General features: G+C 41.8%; 2 protein-coding genes across 4 annotated transcripts in view; both read right to left on the reverse strand.

Moving 5' to 3' along the window:
* The window catches only part of cdc27 (cell division cycle 27), a 51,392-nt gene extending 44,346 nt beyond the window's left edge, over positions 1–7,046 (reverse strand). For all 3 annotated transcript variants that reach the window (XM_054747193.2, XM_054747191.2, XM_054747195.2), the window contains exon 1: positions 6,889–7,046. In XM_054747193.2, the coding sequence (XP_054603168.1) occupies positions 6,889–6,915 (27 nt within the window). In that variant the 5' untranslated portion in view covers positions 6,916–7,046. The remainder of the gene's footprint in view (positions 1–6,888) is intronic.
* Positions 7,047–7,595: 549 nt separating this feature from the next.
* gh1 (growth hormone 1) lies at positions 7,596–10,018 on the reverse strand. The gene is made up of 6 exons (XM_015966915.2): positions 9,902–10,018; positions 9,093–9,226; positions 8,881–8,997; positions 8,171–8,314; positions 7,947–8,093; positions 7,596–7,872 (listed from the first exon to the last, which is right to left on the reverse strand). The coding sequence occupies exons 1-6, from the start codon at positions 9,909–9,911 to the stop codon at positions 7,810–7,812; spliced, it is 615 nt and encodes a 204-aa protein (XP_015822401.1). The 5' UTR covers positions 9,912–10,018; the 3' UTR covers positions 7,596–7,809.
* Between the last annotated feature and the right edge of the window lie 5,233 nt (positions 10,019–15,251).

Genomic DNA, 15,251 nt, shown 5'->3' on the forward strand with positions numbered 1-15,251 from the left:
GATTTTTAAAGAATTTATTTGTAAATCAGGGTGGAAAATAAGTATTTGGTCAATAACAAAAATTCAACTCAGTACTTTGTAACATAACCTTTGTTGGCAATAACAGAGGCCAAACGATTACTATAGGTCTTTACCAGGTTTGCACACACAGTAGCTGGTATTTTGGCCCATTCCTCCATGCAGATCTTCTCGAGAGCAGTGATGTTTTGGGGCTGTCGCCGAGCAACACAGACTTTCAACTCCCTCCACAGATTTTCTATGGGGTTGAGGTCTGGAGACTGGCTAGGCCACTCCAGGACTTTCAAATGCTTCTTACGGAGCCACTCCTTTGTTGCCCGGGCGGTGTGTTTGGGATCATTGTCGTGTTGGAAGACCCAGCCACGTTTCATCTTCAAAGCTCTCACTGATGGAAGGAGGTTTTGGCTCAGAATCTCACGATACATGGCCCCATTCATTCTGTCCTTAACACGGATCAGTCGTCCTGTCCCCTTAGCAGAAAACAGCCCCAAAGCATGATGTTCCCACCCCCATGCTTCACAGTAGGTATGGTGTTCTTGGGATGCAACTCAGTATTCTTCTTCCTCCAAACACAAAGAGTTGAATTTATACCAAAAAGTTCTCCTTTGGTTTCATCTGACCACATGACATTCTCCCAATCCTCTGCTGTATCATCCATGTGCTCTCTGGCAAACTTCAGACGGGCCTGGACATGCACTGGCTTCAGCAGCGGAACACGTCTGGCACTGCAGGATTTGATTCCCTGCCGTTGTAGTGTGTTACTGATGGTGACCTTTGTTACTGTGGCCCCAGCTCTCTGCAGGTCATTCACCAGGTCCCCCGTGTGGTTCTGGGATTCTTGCTCACCTTTCTCATGATCATTTTGACCCCACGGGATGAGATCTTGCGTGGAGCCCCAGATCGAGGGAGATTATCAGTGGTCTTGTATGTCTTCCATTTTCTGATAATTGCTCCCACAGTTGATTTTTTCACACCAAGCTGCTTGCCTATTGTAGAGTCACTCTTCCCAGTCTGGTGCAGGTCTACAATTCTTTTCCTGGTGTTCTTTGAAAGCTCTTTGGTCTTGGCCATAGTGGAGTTTGGAGTCTGACTGTTTGAGGCTGTGGACAGGTGTCTTTTATACAGATAATGAGTTCAAACAGGTGCCATTAATACAGGTAACAAGTGGAGGACAGAGAAGCTTCTTAAAGAAGACGTTACAGGTCTGTGAGAGCCAGAGATTTTCCTTGTTTGAAGTGACCAAATTAGGGGTGAGTACCGAATTCGGTACTTTTTAAGGTACCGACCGAATTCCATAGTACCGACCGAGCACTGATTCACGTCATTTCAAATGGTGCCTCGTTTCGGTACCCGTCCTTCTTAACGAGAACTTGCCAAGACAGCTGCGCATGGGCAACAGCGTTATGTCGTCGGTCCCTGCGAGCCATTTGTAAACAGAGCAGCATGGTAGAAAGAAAGAACGCTAAAGCTTGGGTCCACTTCACTAAATGTGATGGGTAACTGGGTGATGAAACCAGCGACAGACAACGATCTAAGTGAGACATCCTCATCTTAATCTGCTCCGGTAGGTAAATAAAATGTTTAAGTTACCTTGATATGTTAGCTTCCGTTTCGCTAATGGTGCGTTCGCTTTCTCCTCGGAACTCAGAATTTCCGACTGGTAGAACATGAACGCGCTCTAAAGTTTGGCTTCACTTTACTAAATGCAACGGGTGACTGGGTGAAGATTTAACCAGCGACAACAATCTAAGTGTGAGGCTTCATCGTTTTAATCTGCTCCAGCAGTTAAATAAACTGTTAAAGATAACGTTAGCTTGATATGTTAACTTCCATTGCCACCGTTGTTGTCAGCTAATGGTGCGTTCGCTTTCTCCTCGGAAATTCTAACTTCCCAGTAGGAAAAATCAAATGAAAAAGACTGCAAAAGGAATGAAGATACACAGTAAATTTAGTTCACAGTAAAGATGTTTGCTTCAGTTTAATTATCAGCTTATAAAACTACAAGGACGATGTTAAAATACAAACAGTTGAATGTTATTTATCGTGATATTTTTCAAATATGGTTATATATTGAGAAAAATGTATATTTAATTATAAAAGAGAATTAAAAAAACCTCTAAAGTATCGAAAATTGGTACTGTTAAGTACCGGTATCGATTTGTAGGTACCGGGAATTAGTACCGGATCGATTCAAATGTCAAAGGTACCCATCCCTAGACCAAATACTTATTTTCCACCCTGATTTACAAATAAATTCTTTAAAAATCCTGCCATGTGAATTCATGGATTTTTTTTCACATTCTGTCTCTCACAGTTGAAGTGTACCTATGATGTAAATTACTGACCTCTGTCATCATTTTAAGTGGGAGAACTTGCACAATCGGTGGCTGACTAAATACTTTTTTGCCCCACTGTGTATGCAAAATGTGTTCAATGAATATAGCTTATTTTGACTGCAATATTTTATCTTTTTAGTTGTTTTTTCTTAACTGCTTTCTTTTGACAAGGGTACTTTGAGGGGGTTTCTGCATTTACCTACCTGTGACTGGACATGGAAAAACTAATATTCTGCACATTAAGGTAAAATGGGCTATTTAAGGCCAATTTAGTGCAGTAATTATTTTCTTATCAAAATAATCTGGGTAATCACGGCCTTGTGAAAAATACAGTCAAATACCGTAAAACAGATATAATTTTAAAAAATACAGTGATATGACATTTTTGACATACCGCCCAGGCGTAGTTGCACCTCTAACTTCTACTGTATTCGCAAATCAGCCTGTGCATCATAACGTTGCTCAAAGAGTCACATGCATGAATAAATCATCCATCCTCATTTACTGGACTGACGATTGACGGTGGGAATTTTTTTTTTTACAAATTGCCCAACCCTAACGGACATGGCTTATAGGATTGGCTCAAGTCCCAACATGATACCAAATTTCAGATATCTGGCTGTCAGAGGAAATAATTAGGCTTTCAATTAGCGCTGGGTGATAGAGCCTAAAATCATTATCACAATATATTGACGACTTCTCCTCGATAACGATAAATGGACGATAACTACAGGTATGCACAGAAACAAAAGTTGTCCACTAGATGGGGCTGTCACGTGTATTGTGTTGAGTCACATTTTTACGTGATTCAAGGTGGTACAGCTTCTTAAATGGACATGAATGTTGCCAACCTATACACATCTTTTTATTTTTTTATTATCAAATTTATTGACATGGGTAAAATGATCTTGATAAGAGTCAGAAATTTCAATAACAACACATTTTTTATTTATTGCCAAGCCCTACTTTCAGTCGTATCTGCGATCCGCTGCAAGTAGTTGTCACAATGCCACTGTTTAATGGTGACAACACACTGGAAATACCAGTTACATCCTGGAGCTTTTCATACAGTTTCAGTTATCCACAAATGAGTAATTGTTTTTGTCAGAGTAGTGGTTGATGAGTTAAATTGTATGTCATTTAAAAATGTCTGCTAAATGAATAAACGTTAATAGAAAATAATTTGTCAACAACAACACTGCAACAGACTAGTCCATGCATTTATTTTTTTCTAGGAATACTAACTGCACATTAATATTTGCCACATTAATGAAGCCTAACTTATTTGTATTGCTAATGCAGTTTTGATCAGTTAGGAGGAGTGTTCATGTATTTTTATTATTATTATTTTTATTTCCCCAGTTTTAGCACCCCTTCATCAGCTCAGGTCTAGTACTATATTTACTTCTAAGTGACGGAGCACTCAAAAATCTGTTTCATCATTTAATAAAGACCCTTTTTGTTCTAGATGTCCCCATCAGAGCACCGGGCTGTCAGACACTGCAGGTGTACTTGGGGTTCCTAGAGGCTCTAAAAGTAGAACAGGAGGGAGATATTTAGGTTCTCAGGTTCCTCTCGGGTGGAACCAGCTTCTATTTTCCATCCATTAAGTAGATACTGTGTATACTTTAAAGACTCTGCTTCAGTCTTTACGTTCTGATAAAATATTTAGTAAGATATTTTTAAACAGTGTACGAGTAAAAGTTTTATTTTGTTTTGTGTACTTGCCAAATCCGATAAAGTGTATTAACATGAGTACTTCTAAATGTCATTACACTCCTTGCAAATAATTTTAAATTGTTCAATTTTCTTAGGACTTTAATAGAATTACCCTTTTGTAAAAAGCTAACAAAATCACTCTCAGGAGAATATGTTACACAAACAACAGCACATAAGGCTGCACAATATTAGGAAAACCTGTGATGTGCAACGACAGTGATTAACGCCCGGAACACACCAGATATGGAAGCACGACAATGCGCCGCGGAACAATGAGAGCTTCTAATCAGCACCCTTGTTAACCTACGCTTTCGGTCACATCAGCTGCGACGCGCCACGAAGGCTCGCGCCGTGCAGTGATTGTTTCGCCTTGAGCTCTAAGATTTTCGTGAGCCGCGAGTAAGTCGCGTTAATTCTGACGGGAAGTCAAACCACACCACAAGAGGCAGACCGGTAAATTTAACTAAATTAAGAAATTTTTCTAAATAAAACACTGTGATTGATGAATGTGATCATTTCTGTGTATCTAAACAGACTAGAGAGATCAAAACAAACAAAGACACAAACACACACTTCTATAAAATTTGGTGTTACGGTTATAGTGTTATACGGTTCCATGATTATTTTACATGAATTGATTTCACGTTTGTATTAGCATATAGAAATCACAAACACATATCCCATGACGTTTTAATAAAGTGCACGATTACAGTTTTTAACAGTTTAGAACCCCTGAAGACATCTATTGCTCGTTCTCAGAAATTCAGCTTAGAAAAATGAATTCTTAAAATCAAAGTGACGTCTGTAATTTATAAATTACATTTTAAAACTTTTAAAATACCTTTAAAAGTGCTGAACACTCATTTAATTAATTATTTAATAGTATGTCATACTTTGGGGGTAAATAAACCACCAGTGCACTATTTTCAGGACTTAGACGTGAGCTACATTCCAGCTGAGCTTCAGACAGCAGGTTTTGGAGTCTTATTTCCAAATATTTGGAGCTCTCACCTCGGACTGGATAACAACACGACTCCGCCACTGACTTGCAATATGTTTTATCTCCACAAATAACACAAGTCTGGAGGATTTCTGCTATGTGGTGAAGTTGCTAATGTTAACGGTTGGCTTCTATTAGGTGAGACATTCTCTGCCGTTTCCTGGATGCTAAACCATCAACAGACTTCCCCGTCGTGGGTCAAGATGAGTGAGTCCATGGATGTTAAGTGACAGTGTGACATAGATCTGTCAGACCTTTCAAATACTAGTTTCACCCTGATGCAGGAGATGGGTGTAGCTGACTATTTCCATGTTCCGCCTATATGAAAAACCAAGAGTGTTTGATTATCATCGGAAATAATAATTTCAAATGTTTTTTTTTCAAGTGTTCCACATCTCCACCAATGTGTTCTTTGGTTTTACAGAGCACAGTGACGGAAAATGGCAATCAAAGATGATTGGCTTCCTGTATTATTAGATCTCAGTGCTGTTTGGAACAAGAGATCCTAAAATTCAAAGGATGGTGATGAGCCACCCTAGCTACAGTCTAAAGATGCAGGAACTAATTAATTCCTCTGACGTGGTTCCTGTTTAACACGAAGACTTCTTGTCACTGGTTCTACATCAGCAATGTGTCATTTTATTGCAAATCTAGACATGTTTACTATTACAAACACACACACTGAAAAATCATCAGAGCTGACCTGCAGTCATGAAAGCAGCAGATATCGTCACGAACCGACCGACTGGTTGGTGTTAAAACAAAACCTGACTGGTTTAGTTATTTAACAAAGCAATTCCAACACAGGCTAAAACAGCAGTCCATCACACTGCACATATAACAGGTGAACGTAAACGGCCAGTTTATGAGCTGGGGCTCGTCAACCGGTAGCTAGTTGACGTTAGCTAATGCTTATGAGCGTGGCTAACCAGATGATCGTTGAACTAGTTACCCGGTCCTGTTACGGCAAACCTTGGGTCACCCTTTACCAGGAGACCCCGGGAACTGCCTCAGAACAGGGACAGCTTTCCGTCAAAGTTTCAGGTTGAATTCCTGCAGACTGAAGCCGTTCACAGGAAGCGCAAGATCGGCACCAGCCAGCTAGCAGCTACTGTTAGCAGCACCGATCTCACAGAACTCCATGAAAATGTTCAATTGACCTTGCCTACAATCAGTAATACACAGCAACAAAACAAGGTTTAAAACAAAGTAAATAATCCACTGACAGATTCGGCACACACACATTTAATCAAACACGAGCAGTTTGAGTGAATTTGAACTTTAAAATCACTTTTCTTTGTACCAACCGCTCTCCACCAGGAATTCTTAACCTGAGCCATGATGAGGCTTCAAATACCTACATCAAGAAAGATACGTAGTTATCTTAAAATAAAATAAAATAAACGCCCCAGACCGTCGCCGAAGCAATGTATGAAACCACCAATAACACAAAAAGTTAGAAGAGCCACTCCAATGCGAGAAATTCTTAACAGACAACAAGGCATATCTCAATCTGATATATTTTCAAGCAGTTTTGTTTGATAATCCATTAAATTGGTGACCAGGACCAATAAGCTATCGGGCGACTACACGTATAGCACTGCGCTGTGCCCCTCTCCTTTTGACGGAAACCAGCTCCATGTAACTGGGGCGAAAGCAACCTTAGAAAGCTACATTAGAGCAAGCGGCGAACTCCGGGGCCTGCGGCGGGGAGTAGCTAGCCCTCACCGCGGATTGACCGAGGCAGCCGCTGAGGCCGGCTCCGTAAATACTCGCGTCCCAGGCCATGACAACAATGTGACGCAGTGTTTCTACCTGGACAGGTTCCTGCAGCACAGTCATTCCGCTTCCAAACTCCGTCTATCCGTTCTCTCGTCCGTTTCTTTCTTCACTTCAGGCTCCAGGAGGACCTGCGGCCGAACATTTGAATACACCGACCGTTACCTGCCGAGCACAACCGAAGAATCCCGAAGAGGCTGGAAGCCAAGGGTGTCAGGTTACTGTGCCCCCTGTTGGTGAAACGAGGTACCCCGGCTGATAAATCTGGTTTGCTGCCCTCTTGTGGTGATAGTTAGTAGTTTTTAATCTATAAAAAATATAGGGGAACTGGGCATGAATTGCAAAATGAAATAAATATGTGGTTCAGAGAATAAACTATAAAAAATATATCTTAAATTAACATATTTAATAAACTGTGATATGCATATTTCACATTCTTTATATGAACGTGCTTGGATTGGTAGCAGACTAAATATCACTTGATTTTAAAAACACATTCAAACTATGATTAGAAGTCCCAGATATTTAAACCAGTTTACATGTGCAGCTGTAGATGAGTAGCTGAAGTAACTATGGTTAATCTGTGTAACTACCTGTCTAGATGTTGAACCTTTAACGATACCGTTACCCCAGTGGCATGCAGGTATTCATATGCTCATCAAAATAAGTTTGCTATACCTCTCATGAAATAATTTAAAAGAAAAAAATCCCCCATTCAGACTCAGTGAACAACTAGAGACAAATGCAACACAGCACACACTTTATTTAACATGTTTATGGTGTGACATCACTTCCTTCACAGCATTCATGATAAAATCAAACACCAGATGATCTCATCAAAACACATTCTGGAACATCAAACTGCTAAGAAGGCCCTACTCTAATTCTGGTGCATCTGATGATGTTTTAAAATGACACAATAAAAATGGGGTTGAGCTTCATGCTGAAGAAGCAGGACTACAGAGTGCAGTTTGCTTCTGGAGAGAGCCGACACTTAGCAACTGTCATGTAAGTCTCCACCTGCAAACAAAATCATAACATCATGAACGATGGCATTGCTAAACCATGTCATCCTTTTTTCTCCAGATCCTCACCTTGTGCATGTCCTTCTTGAAGCAAGCCAGCAGTTCGTAGGTTTGTCGCAGCGACTCATCAGCTCCCAGACTCTGGTAATAATTTCCGTATGGGGCCAGCTGGAAAGCTGAGGTGTCTGTAAAGATCTCTGCTGCATCCTGATTAGCCTGTTGAGAAAGTGGTCAGTTATTCTGATGATGTGTTTTCAGGACGGTGCGACAGCGTAGTCAGTCTGCATTTTCACCCTGATGAGCAACAGGATTCCTGTCTTCAGTTCGGACAGTTTTGGTGAAATTTGGCTTCTTGGGGTAGAACCTTCAGACAGAGAACGACTTGGAAACTCCCAGGATTCCACCAGACGGTAGGAGATGGACAGCAACTTCAGAACCTGGATTCAGCCAGTCAAAAGTTTGAGACACTGTGACACCACTATAATGCTCTCTGTGTTCTACTGCAGGTTCCTGAAACTGATTCAGGTTATTATTGTGTTCCTACTTGTATAAGCTACTCTCCTCTGCTGTGTCATAAAAACTCAACAGGTAAAAACACTTTAATGTGTGAAATATCTGATGAACTGAAATTATTCTGATTCTAAAATATGTTTCAGATCTCCCTTCTTGTGTTACAAGAAACCAGTTAATTCTGTTTTTTTATTTGACATCATCCCAATGGATTACAGGTTAATAAACTCCTATCTGAATCCACAGTGATGATCAGTAATGTGATCTATCAACCAGATTATAAGCAGTGGGTTACAGATGGTCTGGGGTCACTTTTCACAGATGAAAATGCTACAAAACTTCCATCATGCAGTTTCGTAAACATTGAGATGTGATGCAGCTTCCATCTGAAACTAAGTAATTCTAATTTAAAGGCCTCCATGCAGCTGATTCTATGATATCAGACTAGTTCTGTAGTTCTGTAGGGTTTAGTGGCTGCGAGTGATGGACTGACGGAGCTGCGTTGTGTTTCATGCTTGTCAATAGGGCTGATGATGTAATCAGAGTTGCAGAAATCTTGCAGGAAGATTTTGTTGAGCTGACGCTGCTCCTCCGTCTGCAGAGAGCTCTCCTGACACACACACACACACACACACATGCACATTCAGAGTTATTGAAATAATAGATTCAGTTTGCTGTTGAATCTCTGATCTGCAGAAAACTCACAAACTCGGAGAAGAGTCTTTGAGCGAGCAGGTGGAGGTGTTGGACTCTGCTGACTGCAATGGAGAACAAACGCTGGCTGTCTGTGATTGGCTGAGAGGAAACAGTCAAACACATGACTGACAGGAGGAGGAGGGCTGAAACACACACACGTGAGACAGGTGACACATTTAAGCTCACATCTGCACTTCAGATTACTGTTAATCATGCCATAACAACAGCTGCAGTAACCATGGTAACTAATACAGCAGCTAGTGTCCATTAGAGGTGAACCGACATGGGCTAGGGTTAAGGCTGCTGATATTTTGGGAGGATTTTTATGGCTGATATCTAGACACTTTCCAATGTATTTACAAGTTAAAATGTCATTAATAACATCAGTTTGTGCACACAGTTTCTGAACTTGGATCAGTTTTTGAACTCTGAATTTAACCATTTCCCGAATCTTAATCTTGCACACTGCTCTGTGTTAAAACAGAACATTTAACCACAGTTAGTTAAACAAACCAAATATTAAATATAAAAGCAGCTAAAGAAAAAGAAATGCCAGCTGGTAAAGTTTTAAAGCAACTGAGCTGTTGTTTTTCATGTAGATGTATTTCTAAATAAAATCCAGCAACGACACCGGGCTGCCCACGGATGTGCCTGAAATCAAGTCAGCTCTAATACAGAGGTTCGCTGGTCAATGCCAATATGTTTAAAAAAAGTAAATGTTGTCCTAATACATTGGTTTATCTTCAGTTCCCATGATCACACAACGACAGAAACTCCCACGACTCCCTCCTGTCTTCTAGAAGCTGTCCACGCCTTACCTCTGTCCATGGCTGGTCTGGAGTCAGCTCAGGTTTTGGCTTTATGAATTCGGCTGTTCCGTGTTGTGATGGTACTGAGGAACGTTTTGGGGTTTTATAGCTGAAACGCCGTTAAATAAATTCATCAATAGACGCACGAAACGAACAAACAGGTGAGTCCGTCTGATTAACATTAACACCTTCAAGTTAAACTCATGCAGCATTAAAAACAGAATCTGGGAAGGCGTGGAGGTTTAACCGCCAAAGACAAGTTCTCTGGAAAATATGTTCCAAATTAACGTGAAACTTCATCAACTGCACACAAAAAAATAATTTCAAAAACAGAAATGAGACAAAACTGTTTTATTTTACACATAAAGAAGAAAGTCTGGTAGCACCTTATAATAACTACATCTTATTTTGCCTTAATAACTCATGAATAAATATGCAATTAACTAGTGAGAAATAATAATTAAAAATGACTTATAGTTAATAAGCATTTAACTAATACATTAACTAATGCTTTACTTCTAATTATTAGTCCCATGTATAAGCTGTTAACTCATTTTTATTCAAACTTAATAAATCACAAACATAGTATTTTGGGCAAATGATCAATACAATAATGAATGCTTTACTTCTTATGAAGCGTTACTGAGAGTTTATAAACTAAGCTAACATGGCCAGAATATAGCTTTTTACAGGGAGTCAGCGATGGTCCAACATGTCCTCCTCCCATCTCTGATCCTCTGTAACCAGACGTTCTTCAGGAAAGGGAATCTGACATTTTGACTCATTTGAATATTGACCTGGAGTTTCTGGCAATAAGGGAATAAAGTTTTAATATTTTGTAATATAATTGCAAAACAGTTTGTTTTTGGTGTAGGGAGGTTGGTTCTGCTCAGATGGTTGAAGAACAACATAAAACCCGAATAATCAAGTTTCACTGAAACTCTCTAAGTCCATCCAGCCGGTCGGCCCAGAACTTTGACACCCAGGCTACAGAACCACAAACACAGCAGCAGCTCTGAATCAAACAATCTCTTGGTTCTTACGATAAAGATTTCAAACACAGTTTCAAAGTTCAAACAAAAGTTCATCTGTTACCTAACCCTAAAAAACAGCTGCTGTCTTGACCAGATGTTTTAAATTTGATCTAAAAAAACAATGGAAAGAAAACATGTAAATGTCAGAATGACTGGTCTTTTCCTCGGGGGTGTGTGAATTTATTCACTGATGTTCAGATGATCTCTCTCACATCGCACAAGTTTGAATTTATTCAACGCTGTAGGAAACTGAGATGATCAGAGACAGAAGCCCTGACCCAAAGTCACCTTCGCCCGCCAACATCACTACGACATGCTCACAAACACAACGAACGTGAACGCTAAGGTCCCCTTTCAGTCGATATACTCGGTACAACGAAGGTACCATGGGACATTGCGCCATCGTGTGGTCGGGCTGAAGACACATCTAATCACGCCTATAAAGGTAAATGAGTGTGATACTGTATGCTGGCCCCGCCCCCACCCATAAACACCCAGCGTCACTGTCATTTCTCAGTTCTCACGTTCTTCGCCTTGCTGAGAACATGTGGATCGGTAAGCTCGCTATTGAAAAGTTAGCTCAACTGCTCGCTGGTGTTGACTCTGTTACCTTCTGGCTGGTGCTCGCCCACCAAGCGCCATCTTTTCGTGGCTTTTTAACTTCCTGCCTTTTTCTTTGTTGTCTACCACTCCACTCTGTGTCTCGCCATGAACACCGTGTTGTGACCTCCTAAGCAAAAGCCTTCTTCAAGTCAATGTCCTCAGGGCTGAGGGTTCTCTCTCCACATGAAGGACCTGCATGAAGCCTGTCCTGTCTGCCTGGTAATTCTCCATGCTAGGAGAGCGCCTTCGGACCCGAAGGCGTGCAAGTTCTGTCGCCACCTCTGTCGTCCCACACAAAAGCCATGTGAAATCTCTTCTACATCTCCTGGGGGAAGCTGCGGTCTCGCAGCAGGACCCCATGCTCTCCCAGTTGGCTCCTCTGGCTTTGCCCGGTTCTGACGAGGACAGCTTTTTGATCAAAGTCCCCGATGCTAGCATTGGAAATCTAATAGATGTGGCAGACAGGCTGACCAAATCCGACCTGGAAGCTTCCCAGTTTCTCCCTCTGAATGAGGACGAGGAGGACACATTGGACATTTGTATCAACAGCCACAACCTGCTGGAAGACGCGGAAGCTCTTCCTGTGGTGGATGGTGCTTTTACTTCCGCATCCTCAACAGGAAGGGGCCCTTGACACTTCTTTTCTTTCGCTTTGCTGACGAGCCGCAGAGAAATTTGAAGCGGACTGGCCCGCTCCTCCACTGGTGCAAGAGGTCCATTTTGCTGGCTTTTGTCTTCCCACAGAACCAGCTGAGACAGCAGTAGCTCAACAGGTTAAGCGGGTTGTCCAGTAATCAGAAGGTTGCAGGTTCGATCGCGACTCCAGACAGAGAATTCTGGTGTTGTGTCCTTGGGCAAGACACAACCCGCCTTGCCTGCGGGTGGTTGTCAGAGGGACCGGTGGTGCCTGTGCTCAGCAGCCTTGCCTCTGTCAGTGTGCAGCTGTGGCTACATTGTAGCTCATCACCATCAGTGTGTGAATGTGTGTGTGAACGGATGAATGATACACTGCAGTGTAAAGCGCTCTGGAGTCCTCTGACTCTGAAAGGTGCTACACAAATGCAGGTCATTTATCATTTATAAAACTTTTTACCACCTTTCCTGGACTTTGTGGCCGAGCTTGCGTCATCTTGGGCAAAGCCACTGTCCACCTGCACCTCGGCGCTGGGCTACGGGCAGTTTGTGGACCTCGACGGTGCTGAGAAGTTGGGTTTGGTGAACCCAACTCGAGGGTTCACTCGAGGAAACTCGAGGAAACAAACCATGGTTGGTACAGGCGGTACTTTGTTGTCCCGAAAAAAGGGGGAAGGCTTTGTACCATTCTGGATCTCTGTGTTAAACAATTTGCACATGTACAGATTCAAAATGCTAATGCTCAAGCAGCTGCTAAACGCCATCAGCTCCGGGGATTGGTTTGCTATGATCAATCTCACAGATGCATCCTTCCATGTGGAGCACCTTTTCCAAGTTGTGCTGACACCTCTCAGAGAGAGAGAGGCAGCTGTGTTGTCGCCTACTTGGACGACTGGGCTCTGGTAGCAAGTTCTCCTGTGCAGGCGAAAGCTCCCACCTCCCAGGTTCTTTCTCACATTTAAGCCCTGGATTTCTCCATAAATAAGAAAAATGGTTCCCTAGTTCCGCGCCAGAGTTTCTTCTTCCTTGGACTAGAAATATGCTCTCAGTCGAACAGGGCGTCCCTCTCGGTCCACAGGACAGCTGTGCTCTGCAGCTGAATGGCTCGCTTCCGGCTGGGAGCCAAACTGACACTCTGCACAGTTTTACAGCTGTTAGGCATGATGGCTTCGTCTTTAGCCGTAATGCTTCTTGGCCTGTTAAGGATGCGGCAATTCCAGCATTGGGTCTACTCTCACCATCTTTGTCCCTCACGTCATCTTCACCAGAAGTTGACTGTCACCAGGGTCTGCATAGCGGCTCTTCTCCTGGAGAGAGAACCAGGGTTCTCCAAAAGAAGGTCTCCAAGCGCATGGTAGTGACCACAGATACTTCCCCCAGAAGCTGGGGAGCTCCAGAATTCTCAATCCTCTCTCTCCCAAGCAATAGAACTGATAAACTCTTTTTCCAGAGTTTCAGATTACTCTATAAACTGGTTAAAATCCACAGTTCTACCAATTAATTTCTCATTTGTCAATTTGCTTAATACACAATTGGAGTCAGGGAATATCACATACCTGGGAATTAATATCTCTCCCAAGTTAGCAGATCTAACCAAACTAAATTACATCCCACTTTTAAGGAAAGTGGAAGATGATCTTGCTAGATGGAAATGCTTACCAATATCACTCATGGGGAGAGTTGCTACAATTAAAATGATGGTCTTACCCAGAATAAATTACCTATTCTCGATGATCCCAAACAAACCTCCAGCTGACTGGTTTAAATCTCTGGACTCCTCAATTACTAAATTCCTTTGGCAGGATAAACCCCCACGAATTAGCTTAAAAACGCTTCAGAAGACCAAAGACAGAGGAGGACTGGATTTACCCAACTTTTATTATTATTTCTTAGCCAACAGGCTGCAATATATACCAAGATGGTTGCAAGATAACCCATTAGACGAGTCCTGGTTAGATATAGAACAGACACTTTGCAATACGATAGAGCTTTCAGACTTACCATTTATTAGCTCAAGCATAAGAAAACATGAAAGCTTCAAAAGTATTAGTATCAGCACTTCTCTGACAGCATGGTGGGAGTATCTTAAAATGACATAGTCTTCACTAGTACCATGCAGACACACACCTATCTGGAATAATCCTGACATTTTGCAAAACAACAAAATGATGAACCTTCCGGACTGGAAAAATAAAGGAATCCTATACCTGGAACACATATATGAAGGATTGGACTTCATCCCATTTAATCAAATAGTCTTCCAATTTGGAATGGATAAGAATAGCTTTTTAGAATACCACCAAATTAAATCTGTAGTCAAACAAAAATTTAAGCTCAATAAAATAGAATTACAAACACCACCAAGGGTATTAGACTTTTATAATCTCAAACCCCCCAAACTACTGTCTAAAGTATATAAGACACTGTCCAAAATAGACGAAAAAATTGCAGTCCCTATTGAAAAATGGGAGGTGGATCTATCAGTCAGCTTTGACCAGGACTTCTGGTCTCAAACTTGTTTAAAAACTTTTAAAATGATCAGACACCCCAATTTACAATTAATTCAGTACAAAATTCTACACAGAGTACACTATACAGGTCATCGGATGTTCAGGATGTGGTTTGTGTCGTCTGACACCTGTACACACTGCACAAACAACATTCCTGACAATTACATTCACGCACTGTGGTCCTGCCCACCTGTCCAGGAATTTTGGGGTAGAGTATGTGAGGATCTGTCAAATTGTCTGAAATGTCATATCCCAACTTCCCCCTCTCTGTGGTTACTGGGAAACCTGGACGATGTCCCGATTGCAACATCTTTGGTTCACGTGGTTCTGACTGCCATATGCATCGCTAAGAAAACTATCCTCTTGAATTGGAAGAATAAAGAAACTCTCTGCATTAACCAGTATAGAAATCTTTTGTTAGATCATATTACACTTGATATAGCCTCTGCTTCCACTTCAGATGAATCTCTCTGGGCTCCTTTGATCGGTTCCATCACATAGCGAGGGTGGGGGGCCATTGATGTTGTCCTGCGGGATGGTGTGGGTGGGGGGGTGTGGGGTCTGAGTTTGGAGTATCCG

This window comes from Nothobranchius furzeri, chromosome 6 (genome assembly GCF_043380555.1).
Source record: "Nothobranchius furzeri strain GRZ-AD chromosome 6, NfurGRZ-RIMD1, whole genome shotgun sequence".
Taxonomy (NCBI): Eukaryota; Metazoa; Chordata; class Actinopteri; order Cyprinodontiformes; family Nothobranchiidae; genus Nothobranchius; species Nothobranchius furzeri.

Bases quoted from the DNA above. Each gene is read 5' to 3' on its own strand.
- gh1 (XM_015966915.2), bottom strand. The intron at 8,998-9,092 runs GTGAGTTTTCTG...TGTGTGTGTCAG, and splicing joins AAAGACTCTTCTCCGAGTTT to GAGAGCTCTCTGCAGACGGA. The intron at 8,315-8,880 runs GTCAGTCCATCA...GGCTGAATCCAG, and splicing joins ATGAAACACAACGCAGCTCC to GTTCTGAAGTTGCTGTCCAT.